Below are 23,810 nucleotides of genomic sequence, written 5' to 3'. Positions count from 1 at the left end.
CCTGGTACAGGGAGGGCATCTTTCACGTGGGACTTTTATCTCCTGTTTTCAGGAAGAAAAAAAGATTAAGATTCACTTTTTGCATCTGCTGTTTTCTTTTTATTTTTATTATTATTTCAACAGTTTTGGGGGGGAACAGGTGGTGTTTGGTTACATGAATAAATTCTTCAGCAGTAATTTCTGAGATTTTGGTGCACCCATCACCCGAGCAGTGTACACTGCACCCAGCGTGCAGCCTTTTATCCCTCATCCTCCTCCCACCCTTCCCCCAAGTCCTCAGAGTCTATTATTTTTATGCCTTTGCGTCCTCATATGCATCTGCTATTTTCAAGTGCCTTTAGCTCCAAATAATCCTTATGCCAAAATGGCATATTTGGGGGCAACACATTCTGCCACCCTTCAGTACATTTGGCCAAACAGAGGTTTGCTTTCCAGACCTTCTGGGTTCTGTGACTGGCAACTGCACAAGCAGGGCATGCTCACATGCCATCTTCCCACAGTGACCCGTGGGGAAGTGACGAAAGAAGGCTGCTTCTGTCCTAATTGTGTTGCTCTGTTGTACAGTTCCCTAAAATGTCTGCCCCCACCCCACCCCACCCTTCCCCATATTTTATGGAATTAGGTGAAGAGCTTTTTCCTCCTTTACTTGCCCATCATCCTCTTCTTCCCTGTAGGCATGAGTTCCTGTTCATGAAACCAATTGGAAAGTAAGGGGCACTACTGCACTGATAATCTTGGCTCCTTGCTCAAAGGCACGGAGAACCACCTCTCCCTAACCTGCAATGTGGGAAATGTCTCACATACTATATGGGAGGCTGCAGAGAAGAAAGGGGTCACCAGAACAATAAACCCAAAAAGGATATACAATAGAATGTATGCTATGATTACAACTCTGCTAAAATATATCTGCCAGTGGACTAGCCCAGGAAACGAACAAGCAAAAGTGAAAGCAACTGCATGATTCAGCGGTAATAATAGGGATTGAATTTTCTTTTGTGGTTCTCTATTTTCTAATCTTTCTGTAATGTAATTATATAGAACTTGTAATGACAGGTATATCTTTTATGTTTCTTGGTATACAAAATGCTCTCCTCTGAACGTTTCTTATTATGTAAGTCATTTAAGTAATCATATTGATTTTGTAGAAAAATTTTAGAGGCTAAAAATACCATCAGTATTCTAAGTGTATTTGATCCAAGCCTCAGCATAAAATCAAATGAATTACTGTCAACACAGAAGGAGACTTACGTCTTTAACTTTGATGTACAAACAGAAGAACATAGAAGCTAACATGGACTTTGGAGTCAGACAGACGTGAGTTCAGATCTCAGATTCAGAACTTACTAGTTCTGTGATCTTGGGTAAGGTATTATTATTCATTTGCTTATTTATTTACTTATTTATTTATTTTTAGAGATAGAGTCTTGTGGTGTTGTCCAGGCTGGAGTGTAGTGGTATGATCATGGCTCACTGTAACCTTGAACTCCTGGGCCTAGGCAATCTTTCCACCTCAGTCTCCCAAGTAGCTGGACTACAGGTGTGTGCCACCACGCTCTGCTAATTTAGAAAAAAAATTTATAGAGACAGGGTCTCTCTATATTGCCCAGGCTGATCTCAAACTCCTGGCTTCAAGCAGTCCTTCAGCTTTGGCCTCCTAAGGTGCTGGGATCGCAGGCATGAGCCATCGTAACTGGCCCTAAGTATTTATCTTTTAAGTCATAGCCTCCTCAGCTGTAAATTGGAACTAGTAAGATCTAAAATTTATTGAGAGCTTTCCACATATTATGCTTTATTTAAATGTCTTTTTTATTTGTTTGTTTGTTTATTTTTTGAGACAGATTCTCACTCTATCATCCAGGCTGGAGTGCAGTGGCGCGATCTTGGCTCACTGCAACCTCTGCCTCCCGGGCTCAAGTGATTCCTCTGCCTCAGCCTCCCAAGTAGCTGGGATTACAGGTGTGTGCCAGCACACCCAGCTAATTGTTTTGTATTTTTAGTAGACACGGAGTTTCACCATGTTGGCCAGGCTGGCCTTGAACTCCCAACCTCAAGTGATCTGCCCGCCTTGGCCTCCCAAAGTGCTGGAATTTCAGGCGTGAACCACCGTGCCTGGGCAATGTCATATTTATTTATTATTTTTAGTTTTTTAGACAGTATCATGCCCTGTTCCCCAAGCTGCAGTGTAGTGGCCCCATCATGGCTTTCTGTAGCCTCGACCTCCTGGGTTCAATTGATCCTCCCACCTCAGCCCCCAAAGTAGCTGGGACTAGTGGCACGCACCACCATGCCTGACTAATTTTTGGGGTTTGTTTTGTGGAGATGGGGTTTCACCATGTTACCCAGGCTGGTCTCAAACTCTTGGGGTCAAGTAATCCAACTACCTCAACTTCTCAAAATGCTGGGTTTACAGCTGTGAGCCACAGTGGTCGGCCTAAATGTAGTATTAACTTTCAATCTTCATCTTTACCTGAAGACATAGGTATGAATTTTACCTCTATTTTATAGATGAGAAATCTGAATCTTGAAGAGGTAAAGTAACTTGCTCAAGGTCATCCAGCCAATTAAGGAATAGAGTTGGAATTCAAGGCCAGAGTCAATCCGACCCCTGGACTCAAGCTCTTAACACTGCCTTATCGTACCTTACTGCTATACATAATTCAAAGACTGGTTGGGGGTTAAAAGATATATTTTAAAAACAATTTGCACCATGTCTAGTACATACTAAGCACTTAATATATGTTTGTTGTAACTGTATATATCAGAGGAGACATCAATGGGACTGTAAAGGTATTTTGATGTATTAGCTGTTGACTGGTGGGGTTTGTCATATTTGGCTGGCTAGGAAGGAAGCACCTGCTTCCTTCATTGTCTCCCCCTCTACCACATGCCTCTTTCAAGCTGTACAACTGGGCAAAGACAGCCTTCCCTGATTAAAGCAGGGATAAGGGACTTTATCTGCAATTGGCCCAAGAGAACTCTGAAGTAGTAAACAATAACAAGAGGAAATACATAAAAAAATTAAAAGGTCCTGTTCATGGTCAGAGGCATCTTTTCTTTTCTCTTTGTACCTTATGTCAGTTTTAAGTGACCACAGATTTTTTTTTAATACAGTGTCGAGGTTATATAATTCATGTTTCTACCCATAGTTCTCCAAGTTAAGTTCTTCTCTGCAGCTCCAGGTTAGGGTGGTGAGCCTTAGTTTCACTCTCTGTGCTCCCTTTCAGCCCTTTTAGAGTCACCTGTTTCCAAGATATCATTGCCTCTTGTTTGTCATCAGAACCTGATATCAGCATTTTGTTCTCTTAGTTAATGCAACAAAATTTATACGTTATCAGATGCAGTGACTGGGGTTTTCTATTCACTTCCCATCAGAAGTAATCTGAATAAAGTGATTCTTTCATCCAAGTCACCTTTTCATCCAGTAAGCCCATCTCCAGGGATTTATAAATATACCAGAAAAAGAAAAGGTTGTATGCCTGAGTATGTGCCTGGCTTAATTAAATTGGTGTAAAATTGCTAGTGACACGAATGACAGGGGAATGATCGCTGAAATTTCATATGATCTGGCTAGGATGCAGTGCGCCCATTAAAAATGATTTTATTGAAGACTGTGCTACCACATGAGGAAATGCCTGCATTAGTCAGCTAAAGCTACAAAACAAACAACCTTGAAATCTCAGTCATTAAATAATAAGCTTTTATTTCTCATTCATGCACTTTCAGATCAGCTGGATTTTGGCTAAGCTAGTTAGGACTGGTGGAACTTGGCTCCAGGCCATGAGTTGAGTTCAAGTTGGATTCACATATCTCAGTGGCTGGTGGGCCACCCAGGGTACATTCTTTGTATGGAAACAGCAGAAACCCGAGAGAGTAAACCCAATGCTGAAAGTCCATGTACAGCCTCTGTGCACATCAGAACTACTAACATTCCAAGTCACATGACCAAGGCCACATTATAGGGGTGGAAAATATCTCTACCTCTAATGTTAGTAACTACAAAGGGTATAGATATAGAGAGGTAGGAAATATTGGGAACAATAATGTAGTCTATAGCAATATCTCACAAAACAATTAAATGGAAAAAGCACACATATACGATATAAAGTTGATGGCCAACTTGATCATAACTGTGTGAAAATATTTTTCCGTATCAACAAAGAATAGAAATAAATAAGCAAAAATGAAAAAATGTTACACCCAGATAACAAGATGATTTAAGAACTTTTTTTTTTTTTTTTTTTTTTTTTTGAGACAGAGTTTCACTCTTGTTGCCCAGGCTGAAGTGCAGTGGCGCAATCTCAGCTCACTGCAACCTCCACCTCCCAGGTTCAAGCAATTCTCCTGCCTCAGCCTCCCAAGTAGCTGGGATTACAGGCATGCGCCACCATGCCCAGCTAATTTTGTATTTTTAGTGGAGACAGGGTTTCTCCATGTTGGTCAGGCTGGTCTTGAACTCCTGACCTCAGGTGATTCACCCGCCTTAGCCTCCCAAAGTGCTAGGATTACCAGCATGAGCCCCTGCACCCAGCCTGATTTAAGAACTTTTAATTTTGCCTTTCTCCATTTCCGAAGCTTCCATGATAATATTATATTACCCTTCTTTTTAAAAGTAAGTTTTAGAAGCTTCTCACAGTTTCTAAAGCTTCTCTTTTATCTTAGTTATTTCATTTAGTTAATTGCTTTATCCATCATATTAAGACTTTGTAGAAAACATTGAGAATTCTAAAACAACCAAGTTAGTCCATTATTCTTAGTCCCCACCAGTTCCTAATCTTACATTTGAATCTAATGAACTATCATCATAGATCCTTAATTTGACCTGTTGCCTAAAAACAATTGAGTTGCCTTTATTGTTCCCTTATTCCTCATTATTACAGTGTTAAAGATTATTCTCCACACTGACTTCTTTGAAATCTCTAACATTAGAAATTCATACTATCGAATTGAATCATTGTAGATTCTAGTTTTCTAAAAGCTACAAGTACAATTCAGCAAATATTTACTGAGCACCTGCCCTGTGTGAGGCACTGTACTAGTTGCTCTAGGGGAAATAAAGATGTGTAAGTGACTCATCCTCTTACTCTCAAGGAGCTCACAGTCTTAATAGGAAGAGAAATGTGCACACATTTTTTGAGGACAGAAAGAACAGACTAGGAGAAGGGTTCAATGGTTCTCAACCCTTGTGACATATTAGAATCATCTGGATTTTTTTTTTAAGAGATAGTCTTGCTCTGTAACCCAGGCGGGAGTGCAGTGGAGTAATCATAGGTCACTGTAGCCTCAAACTCCTGGGCTCAAGTGATCCTCCCACCTTGGCCTCTGGAGTAGCTAGGACTAAAAGCATGCACCACCATGCCCAACTAAGTTTTTTAAAAAAATTTTTTTTGTAGAGATGGGGTCTTGTTATGTTGCCCAGGCTGGTCTCCAACTCCTGGCTTCAAGTGATTCCCCCAGACCTCAGCCTCTCAAAGTTCTGGTATTACAGGCACCAGCCACTGCACCCTGCCTGGACAACATTTAATAAATACCGATGCCCGAGCCTGTGTTCAGACACACTGAGGTTAATTCGTCTGGTGTCTGGCCTGATCACTGATTTTTTTTAAGTCGCCCAGGAAATTATAATGAGCATCCAGGGTTGAGAATCACTGAGTTAGTTATTCTACTTTCATTCTGATTGAATTGTTTCACTAGACTAAGAACTGACAAAGACTCTCAAATTCAATATTTAAAACAATTCTTTACAAATCAATTCTTTTATTAAAAATTATATGATGCATGCATATATTTTAAAAAGTCAAATGGTACTAAGGCTTATGACTAAAATATAGCAATTCCTTGTCCCACTCATACTCCTTCATACTCTGTTGACTTTGACTATTTAAATTATTTTTATAGAATTGATACATCTCCCTACATCAGAATGTCAATGCACTGGCATCTTTTGCAAAACCGATTGCTGAACTTCATTTCCTCCTATCCAAAACTACCCTAAAGCCCCCAAGGAAAGGTAAAAAGGAAGAAACACCAGGTAATTAGAGCAGTAGGAAGCAAGGGAGAGGTTTTTCTTTTCAATCCATACCTAGGTACAGACTAGCCCTTCTAATGGGCCTAAGCAATTCAGAAAGGCAGCTAAGAGAGCTTCTCGAAACCCTGCCTGCTCTTCCACCTCTTGGAAGGCTGAGGGGCTTTATCTAAAATCATAACCAAAATTTCCACATGTCTCCTGGATTCAAGCCTCCCCAGAGTCAATCAAGTTATCCTAAACTTTTCTAGAAGTTAAAAACAGTTTGGAAATATGAATACTTCCAAAGCAATTTAAAAATCCTTGCAAAAGCAAGAGTAATTTGAAGAGTACAGAATTGGCTCAGCCATTTGGGGAACTGACTAGAAAAGGAGAACTTTGATTTCATTTCTAATATGTATCATATACATTGGAAAGTTTCACTTAGGGAGATAGTAAAAGTTTAATTGAGGTAGTAGGCATTTGAAAAAGGATGTGATTGCCAAGTAAGGATTTCAAAGGTGGAGGGGACAGAAAAGGGTTTAAAGACTGAGAAAATGGCACAGGCACAGACCAGGAGTCGGGGATGTGTGTGGGTGGTGTTGGTGGTAAAGTTGCCACCAAGGATCCCCATAAACTCTGAGAGTTGGATTTAAAAATTAGCACCAAGTCATAATGGAAGAAATCAGAGATGTGCAAAGGCCCCTTGTAGGAAGACTACTTTCCAGGCCAGCGGCAGAGTATAAGGCGTTTCTAGCCTACATGAATGTATTCACATACATAGAGGATAAATGTAGGCAAAATTTGTGTATGTTGGGGGCAGTAAGGAGAGGGTTGGTGGTGAACCTGGAAATTTTAGAAACCAAGACAGAGAAAAAAAAAATTCATCTGAGGGCAAAGAATAATGAAAAACTCGTCATCCTTAGCATTCTAAATTTGCTTTAGCTTGTAAACTGTAAACTAATTCATCTAGTCCTTGTGATAGAAATATCTTTATTTTAGAAATTATTGCAATCTTATTTTATATTAAGTTGGTGCAAAAGTAATTGTGGTTTTTGCACTTTTGCACCAACCTAATAGATATTGCAATAGTCTAATATAATCTGAAGATTTTTAAGATTTGAATCGAATTACCAGCTTCCCTTACTGTAAGGCTATGTTCATATAATTTGGCTTCCTATATTACTGTTGAGGGCACTGATTAGCAAAAGCATTTGACCCACTTATGACTATGGTCCTCACTATAAATTAACAGAGTAACATTTTGATTTACGCATTGGTCCTTTGTGAGCTTGATTAGCATAAAGCATCCCCAAGAGACTGATCTAGACTTGGTACAAAAAGGCAATCAAGTTCTGGACCTGGAAAGCTTGAGACCCATAGCCAGTATGAGGTGCCAGTCAATTGGCTACTTTTGAAACCTATGCAGTCAAAGTAACCAGCCTGGAGGGCACCATACCACCACCCAAAAATTATGCCAGGTGGGCTGGGGTGCATGAGAAACATGGGGAGATGGAGATACAATAAAGGATGTGGTTGGGAGAGCAAGTCAGGGAATATTAATGAAAGCCTTGAAAATTGGTTAGGTTTGAAGGCTGTGGGGACTCATTGAAGATATGTTAGCAAGGTATTACATAAAATCAGTTCTCTATTTGAGGAAAAATTCTCTGATGGATGACAGCTGGATTGAGTGGGAAAGCTGGAGACAGGGGACTAATGAAGTCTATTGTAATTGTATAGGTAGGAGGTGAAGGAGATTGTGAAAAGTCCAGTGGCATTGAAATAGAGTGGAAGGCTCAGCTCCAAGAGACATTTCTGTGGCTCCAGGCCATACTGATGTGCCTTGATTTCCTCACTTGTAATATTAAAATGGAGTCACTGCTACCTGTCTAGGAGAAAGGACTCTGCTCTTCCTGTCTTCCTCTCTTATTTGTAATAATTTTCAGAAGGCTGCCCTCTTTTCATAAAGCAGGTAGAGGTGTTTAATGGCTCTTGAAGCAAAGCAGAGCTTATGAAATTCCTCTGACTGGTCACATTCTGGACTAAGCCCAAACACGACAGTCCTCTCCAGGCCTGAAAATTGCTGAATACTGTCTAAAACAATGTGACTTCCCCAAACACCGGTGGCCGGGCTAAACACAACCTCTGATGGTCTGTGGGTCTCAATTAATTCCATTGCTTTGAGTAGTGCAAGCCTATAGCGTCCTGTGTCCTCCCCTCTCCTGCACAGAATTGCTATATCTTTGGGCAGATAGCCACACTGGAACAGGCTGTGACATTTTCTTGCCACATAGTTAGCTATTTGTTCTGTTGTCAGATTAGTCTTTGTCTCACACACCCCAGGCAGAGCCTGGGCACACGTTGCTTCCTCATAGGCAGTCTCGCTGAACAATGCTAATGTGTCTGGAGACATGTTGGAGGGAGGATTTTCTTTGATCCTCTTCATTTCTTCTTTCATAACCTTCGCTATTTCCAGAGCACAGTGGATCCCACTGGTGATTGTTTTTCGAGGAAACTGAGCAGATGGAGGGGGAAGGCCATTGACATCTGCGTGATGGATTTGAAAAGGGTCAAGAAAAAGCCAGAGAATCCCATGGTGAAGGTTTTCACTTCCAGTCCCCTTCGCCTTTGGATGGGTGATGTTCTTAGCCTTCATGTACCAATTGCCATATTTGCTGCAGAAATTCTCAGTCTCATCCATCACTATGTGTTTAATCTTTAGAAACTCCCCTTGCATGAACGTTTTCCGGGTCACAGCTTGGCAGGTGGTTTGTTGGCTGTAAGGACGGAAAAAACAGGGCTTGAGGCATATCAACAAAGAGAACACCAGCAGTCATTACTCTCTGGAATGGAATCAGAGGCTGATTCTCATCTGCAGGCTGAGTCATTGATTCAGTAGTGTGAATACCACAAAACTGTTCTAATTACAAGTTACCTGACAGACAGAATGCATAATTTTACACCTTGCTGTTTGGGGTTATCCAGTTAAACCTGCATGTGAAACTTCTGAAATGAACCCAGGTAACAGATTGTATTATTTCTATTAGTAATCCATTCCTACTGTTTGGCAATCCTGAAGACAAGTTCATTACATCTAAAGGAAATCTCAAAGTTAACTTACACTTCTTACTACCATTTCTTTACTTTCTATCCTCTTTAGAGCTGGAAAAGTTTCCTCGATGCATATCATAATTTTTATGTGCAAAAAAAAGCATGGACTAGTTCAAATTCCTCTAAAGCTTCTTTAGATTTTGGTAAGAGAAACATCAAGAGGATGCTGAGTTCCACGACACATCAAGTAGGGTACCAAATCTACGGGGCTATGCCTCTTTGGAGCTACCTCATTTACTTAGCTCAATTTTCCTTTATAGTACGCTTTAGCATATATGTATTTTTTCTTAACAAATTTGGTTGTTTTTTGCCTCCTTTAATTTGGATCCAAGTAACATCACTCATCCCTACAGATTCCATGATTTTATATATGCAGTTCCTAGGGCCTTTACTCCCTATGCCTTGAATCATAACTATGTTCTTCTCTTCTGGTTTGGACTGTGTGGACTCAAATAAAAGCACTGATTCTTAGCCATCTTTGTATCCCTCTCACATTAAGGGTTTCATAGATGTTTGTTGAGTTAGACTTTTGACTGGAGTACTTTCAAACTTAGCTATGAAACTTAATAAAGAACGTAGTCCTCAGCACAGTCTACAGGATCCCTGATAATCTGGCATCTACCTCCTTTTCAACATCACCACCTGCTGTATACCCACAGTCTGCACAGCTCTAGTCAGACCTACCATTCTGGTTCTCTAGTGTCTCCATGTCTTTGAACTTGCTGTGCCCTTTGCCTGGAAAGCCCTCCCCTATTTGATTCACTTCTCCTGCTGACTTCTTAACAGTGTGCCCAATGGTCTCCTTCACTGGGGAATATTTACCAACCAACCTCTAGCCTGTTAAAATGGGCATGAGGCCAGGTGCAGTGGCTCACGCCTGTAATCCCAGCACTTTGCGAGAAGGAGGTGGGCGGATCACTTGAGGTCAGGAGTTCAAGACCAGCCTGGCCAACATGGTGAAACCCCGTCTCTACTAAAAATACAAAAATTAGCTAGGTGTGGTGATGCACACTTGTAATCCCAGCTACTCGGGAGGCTGAGGCAAGAGAATCACTTGAACCCAGGAGACAGAGGTTGCAGTGAGCTGAGATTGTGCCACTGCACTCCAGCCTGGTTGACACAGCAAGACTCCGTCTCAAAAATAAATTAATTAGTTAATTAAAATGAGCATGTCTTTATTATTATACAATACTCACATTGTTTTTTTTATGGCAAGGTCTTCAATATGTTTTCTCCTCTAACACTAAATGTAGCACAGTAGATACCACATCAACAGTGCTCAAAAAGATTTATTGAATAACAAAACCAAACCAAAAATCTTAATGATTTTGCCCTCTTTTGCTGAATTCTATAATGACCAATTCATTTTACTAAATTAAAAGAGACTTAAATCAGAAGTGAATTTGCATATTTTCTAAAATTACTGATGCAGAACAAGTCAAAAATGAAAAGATTTTATGAACAAAATCAAACTGTATTTAAATTCAAGTTTCACTAGGTACAATGTCTAATTAGCAGAAATACCCTATGACTTTAAAACATTACATATCAAACAGAAAGTATACTTAAAGCAGAATGGGTTCATTTCTACTTCTCTTAAATGTAAGGCCATGGATTGTGAGAAAAAAAAAAAGTTTCTGGTTCTGTAAATTTAAGTTATGCACATGTGGGTTATTTATAATGAGATGTTTAAGGTTGAACATTATAAATTACCTGTTTACAGCTCAATTCCATGATTATTTGGAAATGTGTGTATAGTTTGGGCTCTTGCACTTATGCAACTAAGGCATTGCAAAAACTTAAACTAAAAACACAAATCACTTTTGTGACACTCTTGAAAAGACTGACTAAATATATTTTTGTGTGTGTGCAACCAACTCCCAGCACATCAGGTGGGTAACTCTTCCCACACGAATAGTCTGCCTACCCTCAGGAATATTTTTTGTCTGTGGTACCTCAGCCTATCATTGTTTGAATGGCTCTTCAGAATCTATATGCTTCCTCTCATTCTTAGCGCCCCCTATGACCATCTACACTGAACAAGATTTATACAATCATGTCGTACCTAAGCCCCGCAACAAAAGAGTACCCATTCTTCCTTTTGTTATCGGAGCAGAAGTGCTAGGCGGAGTAGGTACTGGCATTGGCGGTATCACAACCTCTATTCAGTTCTACTACAAACTGTCTCAAGAACTAAATGGTGACATGGAACGGGTCGCTGACTCCCTGGTCAACTTGCAAGATCAACTTAACTCCCTAGAAGCAGTAGTCGTTCAAAATCGAAGAGCTTTAGACTTGCTAGCCGCCGAAAGAGGGGGAACCTGTTTATTTTTAGGGGAAGAATGCTGTTATTATGTTAATCAATGCGGAATCGTCACCAAAAATGTTAAAGAAATTCGAGATCGAATACAACGTAGAGCAGAGGAACTTCAAAACACTGGCCCCTGGGGCCTCCTCAGCCAATGGATGCCCTGGATTCTCCCCTTCTTAGGACCTCTAGCAGCTAAAATATTGTTACTCCTCTTTGGACCCTGTATCTTTAACCTCCTTGTTAAGTTTGTCTCTTCCAGAATCGAAGCTGCAAAGCTACAAATCGTTCTTCAAATGGAGCCCCAGATGCAATCCATGAGTAAAATCTACCACGGACCCCTGGACCGGCCTGCTAGCCCATGCTCCGATGTTAATGACATCAAAGGCACCCCTCCCGAGGAAATCTCAACTGCACAACCCCTACTACGCCCCAATTCAGCAGGAAGCAGTTAGAGCGGTGGTCGGGCAACTTCCCCAACAGCACTTGGGTTTTCCTGTTGAGGGGGGCACTGAGAGACAGGACTAGCTGGATTTCCTAGGCTGACTAAGAATCCCTAAGCCTAGCTGGGAAGGTGACCACTTCCACCTTTAAACACGGGGCTTGCAACTTAGCTCACACCCGACCAATCAGATAAGAAAGAGAGCTCACTAAAATGCTAATTAGGCAAAAACAGGAGGTAAAGAAATAGCCAATCATCTATTGCCTGAGAGCACAGCAGGAGGGACAATGACCGGGATATAAACCCAGGCATTCAAGCTGGCAACGGCTACCCTCTTTGGGTCCCCTCCCTTTGTATGGGAGCTCTGTTTTCACTCTATTAAATCTTGCAACTGCAAAAAGAATATATATATGTGTATATATATATACACATATATATATACACATATATGTATACACATACATATTTGTGTGTGTGTGTAGTTGGTAAAACTCTTACGTCACAAAATCCTTTAGGGAGTCGCTTTCACAAACATAGAGGATCTCTTTTGGTTTGCAGTGAAACAAGTCCTTAATTTTCTCCATGATCTTTATGGCTAGGGCTGTCTTCCTGACTCCTGGAAAGCAGTAGATGAATAATTCACGCGTCTTCTGAAGACTCTCAGAAAGCAACTGGCTCTGCTCCATTATGAGCAAGTTGAAAAATTCACAGCCCATCTGGTCACTCAGAAGAGATCTGGAGGACAGGGAGACCACCACCAGAGCCTGCAGCAAGTCTTCCATTTCCTCCTCATCTGCAAGCCTGTAGGACCTGGGGTAATGCAGGGGGATCTCACCAGGTCTACTCTGTGTGCTGCTCAGGTGTATCAGCCTTGGAATGATGCACACTTTCCCTGTGTAACCACCAACAGTTTGCAGTTTCTGCTTTAACTGATGAGCTGTGTTTCGGGCATATTCAAGTCCTCCAGGCCAATCGGGGTCTATTAAGATTGTATAGAGTACCACAGGGCTGTTAACTGCTATCAGGAGAGCATCACACAGGACATTCTGTTCTTTCCTGAAGCCAACATCACCAGCCCAGCTTCTAGAAAATATCACAATCCCCTGAGAACAAGGATGTATCAGGGTCTTCATTAAACCCTCCAGTTCTTTATGATCTGAGAACAACTTCTTACAGAGGGATTCTGGTTTAAATTGTACCTCTTCCTGTGTCACTGAAAATTCAAGGAATAGATGTTACCAAAACTTACAAAAGCATGTGGTAAGTATTCCTGCAATGTTGCAGAAAAAAATGATACCTGGTGCATTTGGGAAAATAAGAGCTTTCCTTTAGAATTGTGATTCTTAATCAGGAGCAGTTTTACTCCCCAACTCTCCCCCATCCCCAAGGACATTTGGCAATGTCTGGAGAATTTTTTCTTTTTTTTCTGAGACGGAGTCTCGCTGTCACCCAGACTGGAGTGCAGTGGTGTGATCTTGGCTCACTGCAGCCTCTGCCTCCCTGGTTCCAGTGATTCTTCTGCCTCAGCCTCTGGAGTAGCTGAGATTACAGTCACATGCCACCACACCTGGCTAATTTTTGTATTTTTAGTAGAGACAGGGTTTCACCATGTTGGCTAGGCTGGTCTCAAACTCCTAACCTCAGGTGAGGTCACCCGCCTTGGCCTCCCAAAGTGCTGGGATTACAGGCATGAGCCACCATGCCCGGCCTGAGAATTTTTTATTGTCACAATTGGAGGGGAGCTACTGGTATGTAGTAGGTACCAGATAGGAATGCTGCTAAGTATTCTACAATTCACAGGGCTCTCCCTCCCCCAGCAAAGAGTTATCTGACTCAAATGACAATAGTGCTAAGGTTGAGAAACCCTGCTTTAGAAGAAGTTCAGATAACCCAATGGCTCCTTCTGCATTGGAAAGCTAGGGGCAGTTTTTTGATGGTTGAGACCTGAGAAATTCCCTGCACTCTCAAATTTGGAAAACAAAAGCCATATGTTATGAGAAGTTGGAAGGCACACAGAAATAGTAATAGTGGGAATCAGATGACTGGAAACAAGGGTCAGATATATAGATATATAAATATTATATATAATTATATAATAAATTAATAATAATAATTAATAATAATTATTAAATAAGTATATACATGACCCTTGTTTTCAGTCATATATATTATATATATAATATATATATGTAAAATTTCAGGATCATTATGTCGCTAAGTCCTTCATTAGACCTTCCCTAAGGAGAAACACCTGAATTCATTACTACTAACACCTCCCAACTCAATTTTAGAAAACAAATAGTCCCCTAAGTTGAAATCAAGAGGGAATACCTGGAAACAAATGTCGTTGCAGAGCCTCCTTAAATTCGTGGACTTTTACGGGATATCCGGGACTTTTTCGTGCAGATGAAGCTGATGAAATCAGGCAAGAGTTGTAGTCTGTGACCAAACTGGAAGGAGCTAGACAATTACATGGAAAGTTGTTTCAGACAAAAAATAAAAAGTAAAAAAAAAAAAAAAAAGCCTCTTTTTTGGGCTCTTCTTACTGGAGACCTGTGATGTGCATGGGTGCCTGAGCAGTCGTGCTTACTATGCGTCAGACAGCTCACCTATGTCAGGAAAGGAAATCTGGGGATTCCTACAGGGGACATATCACACATATTCTAAGTCACTGTGTGACTCGGCTTGAGCAAGTCATTTCACCTCTCTCTCACGCAGGAGTGAAGTAATAATCCCTAAGCTTCCTTTCAATTATAATATTCTGACTCCAGGTTATCTCTAAGAAGAAAAGGCATCTAGTGGGGATCAGCAAGGATTAAAGCACAGTATTTTTAAAATGGTGTTGGCCAGATGTGATGGCTCACACCTGTAATCCCAGCACTTTGGGAGGCCGAGGCAGGCGGATCACGAGGTCAGGAGATCAAGACCATCCTGGCTAACACGGTGAAACCCCGTCTCTACTAAAAACACAAAAAATTAGCCAGGCATGGTGGCCGGCGCCTGTAGTCCCAGCTATTCGGGAGGCTGAGGCAGGAGAATGGGGTGAACCCAGGAGACGGAGCTTGTAGTGAGCCGAGATAGCGCCACTGCACTCCAGCCTGGGTGACAGAGCGAGACTCCGTCTCAAAAAAAAAAAAACAAAAAACAAAAAACAAAAAAATACAAAAATTAGCTGGGCGTGGTGGTGTGCCTGTAATCTCAGCTACTTGGGAGGCTGAAGCACAAGAATCACTTGCACCTGGGAGGTGGAGTTTGCAGTGAGCCGAGGTCACACCACTGCACTCCAGGCTGGGTGACAGAGTCTAAAGAAAAAAAAGTTGTTTAGGCCATAGAATCCAAACATTCCTTGACCTCAGTTTATATTCTGAGTCTTTGGAACTAAGAATGTTAGATAAGGAACACTGTAATGGGAGAACACTTATAAGAAAAATAAATTTCTATTTTTTAACTAACATATGTGATCAAATACCCACAAAAGGCAGAGAAAGGGGTTCCTCCCTGCTGATGAGGACAATGACTTCACTTCCCTTTACCTGACTGAGTATCCAGCATCATGACCACCCACTGCTCAGCTGTCAGCCGTGTGACAGAATTGTCTTTCATGATCCAGGAATCTGGGGCCTCTGCAAACACCACGAAACAGAAGGGCTCCACTTGAATCACACAGACATAACCATCCAGGACATCTTTTTGGTACACGTTCAGGATTTTTGTAGTGAAATTTACCTTTGGCTTCTCACAGCAGAAGTGGAATGTAGGCAATTTTTCTATGCAGTTTTCGATTTCTTTTTTTAATAAGTCAGGATTCACTTTTTCCCACTTACATCCAACCACTTCTTTGCTCTTATCATCCACCCCAATGAGGACATATCCCCCTTGAGTGTTGGCAAATGCAGAAACATAATGAGGCAGCATTTCCTTAATCCGAGGTATGACTTTTTTGGTGGTGAACCTTTTAAATTCGACATGTGTTGACTCAGTAAAGTTGAGTTTCTCCTTATACATGAGTTTGTCCTTTTTAAAAAATTCTGAGGCCAATATCCTCATACCTTCCTCTTCCTGAATGTATCTATTGAGAACCTGCTGAGGATGCAACTTCTTCACCCTTGGTCTTCCTCTTTGGGCTCTAAACCCCTTCTCTCTGAGAAGCTCCAGGGCACTGCTAGCACTCAAGTTGATAGCAGAAGTCACATCTCTCCGATACAAATTGGAGCGCAAGCTGCAAATCCTTAGTGGAAGGCTGAAAACATCTGGGCTCCATGACTTTACAAAAATCAGGAGATTGTGCCCCTGCTGCATGTAGTCAAGGTATTTCTGTGAACCTGAAGGAAGGAGCTTTTGAAAAGAAGTTTCCAAATCCTGTCCCAGCCCATGGCATTGGTAACTATAGGTTTTATCATCAATCTCTGCTTTGATCACACCACCTCCAGAATTTAACAGTGCACATATAGCCCGGATAATTCTAGAATTCTCAGATCTTTTCAAACAGCTGTTGGTCATCTTCTTCCTGTTTTCTTCTCCAAAAATCACTCTGCCCACATCTACTATTACCTCAGGATACGGCATTTCAGTATCAGTCTTGAGACTCTCCATTTCAGCAGCCCCTCTGCGCTCCAAACAATAAAAGAAAGGAGTTCCTACAATCAGGACAGAAATATTGTTTCTGTATTAATAAGAATTCCAAAGATTACAATATTTTCTTCAAAACTATCAATTACTGGAGATATATTTTAATGTTGGAAGTCATCTCTCTCTATATGTATATTTGTTGTTGTTGTTGTTTGTTTTGGGTTTTTTAGTTTTGTTTGTTTGTTTTTGAGATAGAATCTTGCTCTGTCATGCAGGTTGGAGTGCAGTGGCACGATAATAGTTCTCTGCAACCTCAACCTCCCAGCTCAAGTGATTCTCCAACTTCAGTCTCCCTAGTAGCTGAGACTACAGACACGTGCCACCAAGCCTGGCTAATTTTTTTTTTTTTCTTTTTCGTTCTTGCTATTTTTTTTTTTTTAAGAGATGGAGTCTTGCTACGTTGCAATCCTCCTGCCTGGGCCTCCCTCCCAAAGTGCTGGGATTACAGATGTGAGCCACCGCACCCAACTGGAAATTATCTTTGATACTGCTGTTTTCTAATCACTTTGCCAAATATCCTTAGCCTTGCCAGAATAAGTAGGCATGGATAAAGGTGAATGCTTAATATTTGTCATAATGGAAAAATTAAGTCGCTAACATTTTCAGCCATTTTGCATTTCAAATCAGGAAACGCCAACACTGAGCCCAGATATAAAGGGCATGGGTTGGCACAGGAGCCCAGGAAGGTATTGGAGAATATGCAGAAATAGAAGTTGAAGTGAGAAGATGCTCTTATTTATAATTCAAAAGGGGAAGAAAGGAAGGCACTAGAGAACTAAGGAAGTATCATTTTACAGTATATGTACTGTAGAAGATCTTGCTATAAACACAAACATAGGCTGGGTGTGGTAGCTCACATGTGTAATCTCAGCACTTTGGGAGGTGGATGTGAGAGGATTGCTTTCGATCAGGAGTTGAGACCAGCGTGGACAACATAGCAAGACCCCATCTCGACAAAAGATTTTTTAAAAATGTTAAACATTAGGCAGGTATGGTGGTGCGCGCCTGCAGTCCCAGCTACCTAGGAGGCTGAGGTGGGAGGATCTCTTGAGCCCAGGAGTTTGAGGCTGCAGTGAACCATGATCGCACCACTGCACTCCAGCCTGGGCAGCAGAGTGGGAACCTGTCTAAAAAAATAAAAATAAAAGTAAATAAATAAAATTCTATATTTTTATGTATTATTTCATACACTTTGAAAAGCTTTATTTTACTCCTGAAAGAATGTCAGTTGATACCAAATGCAGAAACCTTTTCAACTCTTCACATGTTCTAAATCTCAAAGGTACATTGCCTCATATACAGTGTGATGTGACAGCAGCATTTTCCTTCCCTTCTAATAGTTCTGCCCTGTGCTGTGGAAACCTCTAAGACTTGGAAAAGAACATGAGCTTTTGGAGCATGGTAACTAAACCATTGTCACCCTTCTTTTGCTTCCTAGACCAGAAAACAGCCACCTAAACTGAAATTTGAGCTCTGAAACAAATATTTCAGAAAAGATCTGCTTACCTTTAGTCAATTGCAAAACAAAATATTCGCTAACTCAACCAAAATTCTTCCTCTAGGAGAAGAGAACCCATCTTTCTGTGTGATCTTTGCAAAGCAGGGGCCCTGTGGGCGTTGTATATACTCACCAAGAGGAAGAAAGCAGGCATCCGGCAAGACATGTGCACTCCCCTGATATCAATTTGTTCTTGGTTGCCTCCTCACTTCCTTCAGGAAAACCAGAATCAACCTGGGGAATTCTTTTTAGAATGTGAGCCTCTTCTATAGGTACATGTAAATGTAGTATTTTATGGCTCCTTAGGGAAATTTCCCATAACATTCTATTTATATCATAGAATCACAGAAGTGTTGGAAAGGACTTTAAAGATCCTCCAGTCCAACAATCTATAGGATTCTAAAATCTCCTCTATAATATTCCCAACTCCCAACAAGTTGCAAACCTCCAGCAATGAGCAACTCACTACCTGTCAAATAGTCCCTCTAGTCCCTTCTAATTTCTGACGTCTGTGTTAGAAATGGTCTCCTTACTTTAAGCTGCAATTTGTCTCCCCATAACTTCCACTGATGGGACCCACAAAACAAATCTAATTGATTTTGAATAGCAGACTCTATGGTCTCGTGACTCGTAAGTCTCATCAATGTTATTTGAATGCCGATAACAATTATGATAAATACATTTACTGAGATTCTAGCTCGAGATGAATATCCTTTCCACATTTCCCAGAACTTTTTTTTCTTTTTTTGAGACAGAGTTTTGCTCTGTGCCCAGGCTGGAGTGCAGTGGCACGATCTCTTGGCTCATGGCAACCTCCGTCCCCCAGGTTCAAGTGACTCTCCTGCCTCAGCCTCCAATGTAGCTGGGACTGCAGGCAAGAGCCACCACTCTCGATATATTTTTGTATTTTTAGTAGAGATGGGGTTTCACCATGTTGGCCAGGCTGGTCTCGAACTGTTGACCTCAGGTGATCCACCTACCTGAGCCTCCCAAAGTGCTGGGATTATAGGGACGGGCCACCATGCCAGGCCTTCCCAGAATTTTTTACTCATTTTCCTTTATAAATTTTCCCTAAATACTATTTTACTAATCCCTCATGCCCTCAGATGTAGACTGCACCTAAAATTAGATAAACGAGATATTTTTAAGATTTTTTTTTTTTTTTTTTTTTTTTTTTTTTTTTTACCTATGCTCTTGTGTTTCCTCTTGCTGCTTCAGTTTCACATCTGGCTGTAGTCTGAATGTTTGCTTCTGTCACAGCCCCTTTTGCCCTTTGATATTAGCCTGGGAGGAGCAGACTTCCCACTTCTTCATAACACTGACATACTGAGGAAGGCCGATAAGGACTCATGAAGAGCCTGTGACAGGGCAGATTAGCAGGCCAGGGTCTGACCTCAGGGAGTGAATGAGGTCGTAATGAGAAAATGCAGGGGTGAATGGAAAAAGTTAAACTTAGCACTTCTAAGAGACTGAGCTTCATTTCCACATATCATACATGTACCTTCAGCGCTGGAAAATTTTGTGTGCAAAGCTCTGTTTTTATTTTAAATTAGGCTTCCTGTACATATTCATTGTGGGCAATATTAACATATTTCATTACCACCTAAATGGCTTGTTCTTTTCTATTTACTTTTATTCTTTTTCCTACTTTTCATCTTTGTTAAACACAAGACCCAGCCTAGAAAAATCCTCATAGATTAGGAGCTGGCTATCCCTGGGTAGGAGGATTAAAGGTAATTTTTTAATTAATTTATTTTTCTTCCCTTTATTATCTTTAACTGATCTGTATTTTTAATGGTTTACAATCAGTATAAATTGTTTTTCATAATTAAAAAACAAATGGTAAAAACCAACAGATGGGCTGGGTGTGGTGGCTCATGCCTATAATCCCAGCACTTTGGGAGGCCTAGGTGGGTGGATCATCTGAGGTCAGGAGTTCAAGACCAGCCTGACCAATATGGTGAAACCCTGTCTCTACTAAAAATACAAAAATTAGCCTGGTGTGGTGGTGTGTGCCTGTAATCCCAACTACTGGGGAGGCTGAGACAGGAGAATTGCTTGAACCTGGGAGGCAGAGGTTGCAGTGAGCCGAGATCATGCCATTGCATTCTAGCCTGGGCAACAGAGGGAGACTCCATCTCAAAAAAAAAAAAAAGAAAGAAAGAAAGAAAAAGAAAACCCAACGGATGCTGGGGGCAGTGGCTCATGCCTGTAATCCCAGCATTTTGGGAGGCCGAGGCAGGCAGATCACCTGAGGTCAGAAGTTCAAGACCAGCCTGGCCAACATGGTGAAAACCCATTTCTACTAGAAATACGAAAATTAGCTGGGCATGGTGGTGGACACCTGTCATCCCAGCTACTGGGGAGGCTGGGACAGGAGAATTGCTTGAACCTGGGAGGCAAAGGTTGCAGTGAGCCGAGATCGTGCCACTGCATTCCAGCCTGGGTGACAAAGCGAGACTCCATCTCAAAAAAAAAAAAAAAAAACAGATGCCGGGCGCAGTGGCTCATGCCTGTAATCCCAGCATTTTGGGAGGCCGAGGCCGGTGGATCACGGTCAGGAGTTCAAGACTAGCCTGGCCAACATGGTGAAACCCCGTCTCTACTAAAAATACAAAAATTAGCCGGGCATGATGGCAGACACCTGTAATACCAGCTACTCAGGTGGCTGAGGTAGGAGAATCACTTGAATCTGGGAGGCGGAGGTTGCAGTGAGCCGAGATTGCACCACTGCACTCCAGCCTCCAGCCTGGGAGACAAAGCGAGACTCCATCTCAAAAAAAGAAAAAACAACCAACAGATGGGAGGCAGTTAGTTATCTTATTTGAGGATGGTGGCTAAACTGGGTCAAGCTTTGATACACACAAAAGGGGAGGAGGCAATGTGATCACAGAAGCAGAGATGGAGTGATGCAGCTATAAGCAAAGGAATGCCAGCAGCTACCAGAAGCTGGAAGAGTCTCCCCTGGAGCTTCTGGAGACAGCAGGTCCATGGCAACACTTTTTTTTTTTTTTTTTTTTTTGACAAGAGTCTTGCTCTGTTGCTTAGGCTGGAGTGCAGTGGTGCAATCTCGGCTTACTGCAACCTCTGCCTCCCAGGTTCAAGCAATTCTCCCACCTCAGCCTCCAGCATAGCTAGGATTACAGGTGCGCACCACCATGCCTGGCTAATTTACATATTTTTAATAGAGGTGGGGTTTCGCCACGTTGGCCAGGATGGTCTCGAACCCCTGACCTCATGTGATCTGCCTGCCTCAGTCTCCCAAAGTGCTGGGATTACAGGCATGAGCCACCGTGCCCAGCCCATGCCAACACTTTGACTTCAACTCAGTGAAACTGCTGTTGAACTTCTAGCTGTAAAAAAAATAAAAAATTTTAAAAAAAACCGCAAAAACAAAAATAACCAAATGAATGGAGCTGGAGGCCATTATCCTTAGCAAACTAATACAGGAACAGAAAACCAAATACTGCATGTTCTCACTTATAAGTGGAAGCTCAATGATGAGAACACATGGACACAAAGAGGAGAACAACAGACACTGGGACCCACCTGAGGTGGGAGGAGGGAGAGGAGCAGAAGAAATAACTATTGTGTAGCAGGCTTAATACCTGGGTAATGAAATGATCTATACAACAAACCCCCGTGACATGAGTTTACCCATATAATAAACCTGCACATGTACTTCTGAACCTAAAATAAGTTTTCATAAAAGAATATGTTTCTGGGCCGGGTGCAGTGACTCACGCCTGTAATCCCAGCACTTTGGGAGGCTGAGGGGGGCGGATCACGAGGTCAGGAGATCGAGACCATGCTGGCTAACGCAGTGAAACCCCGTCTCTACTAAAAATACAAAAAATTAGCCGGGCGTAGTGGCGGGCGCCTATAGTCCCAGCTACTCGGGAGTCTGAGGCAGGAGAATGGCGTGAACCCGGGAGGCAGAGCTTGCAGTGAGCCAAGATTGCGCTACTGCACTCCAGCCTGGGTGATAGAGTGAGACTCCATCTCAAAAAAAAAAAAAATACGTTTCTGTTGTTTTAAGCCACCAAATTTGTGGTGATTTGTTGCAGCAGCCACAGAATACTAATACACCTCTCTCCCTCTAAATCAAACCAGCAAAGTACTCTATCTCTACTTCAATTCGTTTATGATGAAACGACATTCTTAAATAAGTCTCTGGACATCCCTATTTTTGTCGTTGTTGTTAGCTGACGCCACTGCCCAACAAAGTTCTGCTCTGCTGGCATCACTCTTTGTACATGTTTGGCTAAAAGGAGTTTCCAGGAGAGGAGGCAGAATGGGTACTATGATATATAATTCACACAGCAACATAATAAGCTCCAAAGGCCTGCTCTCAGCTTTAACTCATTTTTCATTCGTGTCACTTCTGAATCCAGTCTCACTTTTAGTTCTCCTGTCTACCTTAATTCTCGGCCTCACTTTCATATTGAAATCCCTCTGATATTACTTACGTTTCAAAGGCTAAAAATGACCACCATTTACTGAAAATGTGCTTACCAGATGCAAGGGACCATGCTGGGAGCACTACACATCACACAAAAACTGAGACTATACGGCCAGAGAGTGGAAGAGTGAAGATCCCAAACTAGGTCTGTCTAATTCAAAGACTTGTACTCTTTCACTCTTTCAAGTTTGGGATTCTGGATTGCTTGAAAGCCTTCAAAATCAGAAGTCTAAGTACCTCCCCATTTTCTTCCCAATCAAGAGGAATAACATCATTTGGTCAGGAGAACTAGGAACTAGATTGCTGTTTTCTTCTTGTTCTTCTACAGGGTAGTACTGGGGATCAAATCAAGAGAAGCGGGGAATAATGTGGAAAATGAGCAATGGGAACTTCTTTTCCTTCTTCAAAGCTTCTTAGTCAAGTCCCTTGGATATGAATAGTTAGGTTGTCAGGCCAGGGAGGACTTCACATCTTGGCTTTGATAGCTCCCAAGCAAATGTTCCTGATACAAAACAACTTGAAATCAGTAACATAGATTATGCTTTTTCCTGTCTCAGGAAAACTCATCTGGCCATGCTATTGATGATTGCTAAGAACGAGAACCCCGAATTTATTTAAGATGTGTTTATTCACTAAGCATTTCTGTTTATTCACAGTTGTAGTTATGTTCACCAGACACAAACCTGCATGTTCACCAGACATAAACTGTCAAATAGCAACTAAAGGGGAAAAGTTGGTCTCTTTACCCCCAGATGCCTCCATCTCACCCCCAATTCTTTCATAGAGATGATCCAAAGAGTGTAAATAGAATAGTGACCAAGGGCTCCATTATGCCACTACCTGACTCCGTGTAAGTTTCCTCACTTTCATTCATTCTTTCATTCGATCAGCTATTTTGGGGCTCCTAAGGTGTTCAGATCTCAGCTCTGCCACATTCTAGCTATGAAAACTTTTTGTTAAACTAACCTAAGCCTCCGATTTCTTCTGTGTAAACTGGAGATAATAACAGAGCCTCCTCCACAGAGTATTTGTCAGAATGAAGTGAAATGATACACATAAAGAGTAAATGTGTGTTAACATGTGCTCTTTGCCGCATATGGTGCCTGGCATGTAATGCCATTTTCATTCAATAATCAATTGTCGGCTAAGCGCAGTGGCTCATGCCTGTAATCCCAACACTTTCGGAGGCCAAGGCAGGCGGATCACTTGAGGTCAGCAGTTCAAGACCAGCCTAACCAACATGGCGAAACCTCATCTCTACTAAAAATACAAACATTAGCTGGGCATGGTGGCATGCGCCTGTAATCCCAGCTACTTGGGAGGCTGAGGCATGAGAATCACTTGAACCCAGGAGGCAGA

The 23,810-nt window shown here is 41.7% G+C and overlaps 1 protein-coding gene across 1 annotated transcript; it reads right to left on the bottom strand.

Annotated features, from left to right (window-relative positions):
* Positions 1–1,337: 1,337 nt before the first annotated feature.
* SLFN14 (schlafen family member 14) lies at positions 1,338–22,612 on the bottom strand. The gene is made up of 6 exons (XM_034943364.4): positions 19,176–22,612; positions 18,123–18,201; positions 15,396–16,499; positions 14,194–14,322; positions 12,361–13,075; positions 1,338–8,778 (listed from the first exon to the last, which is right to left on the bottom strand). Exons 3-6 carry the CDS (start codon positions 16,453–16,455, stop codon positions 7,944–7,946), a joined length of 2,739 nt encoding a protein of 912 aa, XP_034799255.2. The 5' UTR covers positions 16,456–16,499; positions 18,123–18,201; positions 19,176–22,612; the 3' UTR covers positions 1,338–7,943.
* Between the last annotated feature and the right edge of the window lie 1,198 nt (positions 22,613–23,810).

This window comes from Pan paniscus, chromosome 19 (genome assembly GCF_029289425.2).
Source record: "Pan paniscus chromosome 19, NHGRI_mPanPan1-v2.0_pri, whole genome shotgun sequence".
Classification (NCBI taxonomy): Eukaryota; Metazoa; Chordata; class Mammalia; order Primates; family Hominidae; genus Pan; species Pan paniscus.
Note: the sequence above shows the minus strand (reverse complement) of the source record. Positions and strands in the feature narration are given on the sequence as shown.

What these genes read in the sequence shown, in the direction of transcription:
- SLFN14 (XM_034943364.4), bottom strand. Translation starts at nt 16,455, where the DNA reads ATGGAGAGTCTCAAGACTGATACTGAAATGCCGTATCCTGAGGTAATA. An exon ending in GATGCTGGATACTCAGTCAG is followed by an intron (nt 14,323 to 15,395) that starts GTAAAGGGAAGT and finishes GTAATTGTCTAG; the next exon opens with CTCCTTCCAGTTTGGTCACA. An exon ending in GCAACGACATTTGTTTCCAG is followed by an intron (nt 13,076 to 14,193) that starts GTATTCCCTCTT and finishes TTGAATTTTCAG; the next exon opens with TGACACAGGAAGAGGTACAA.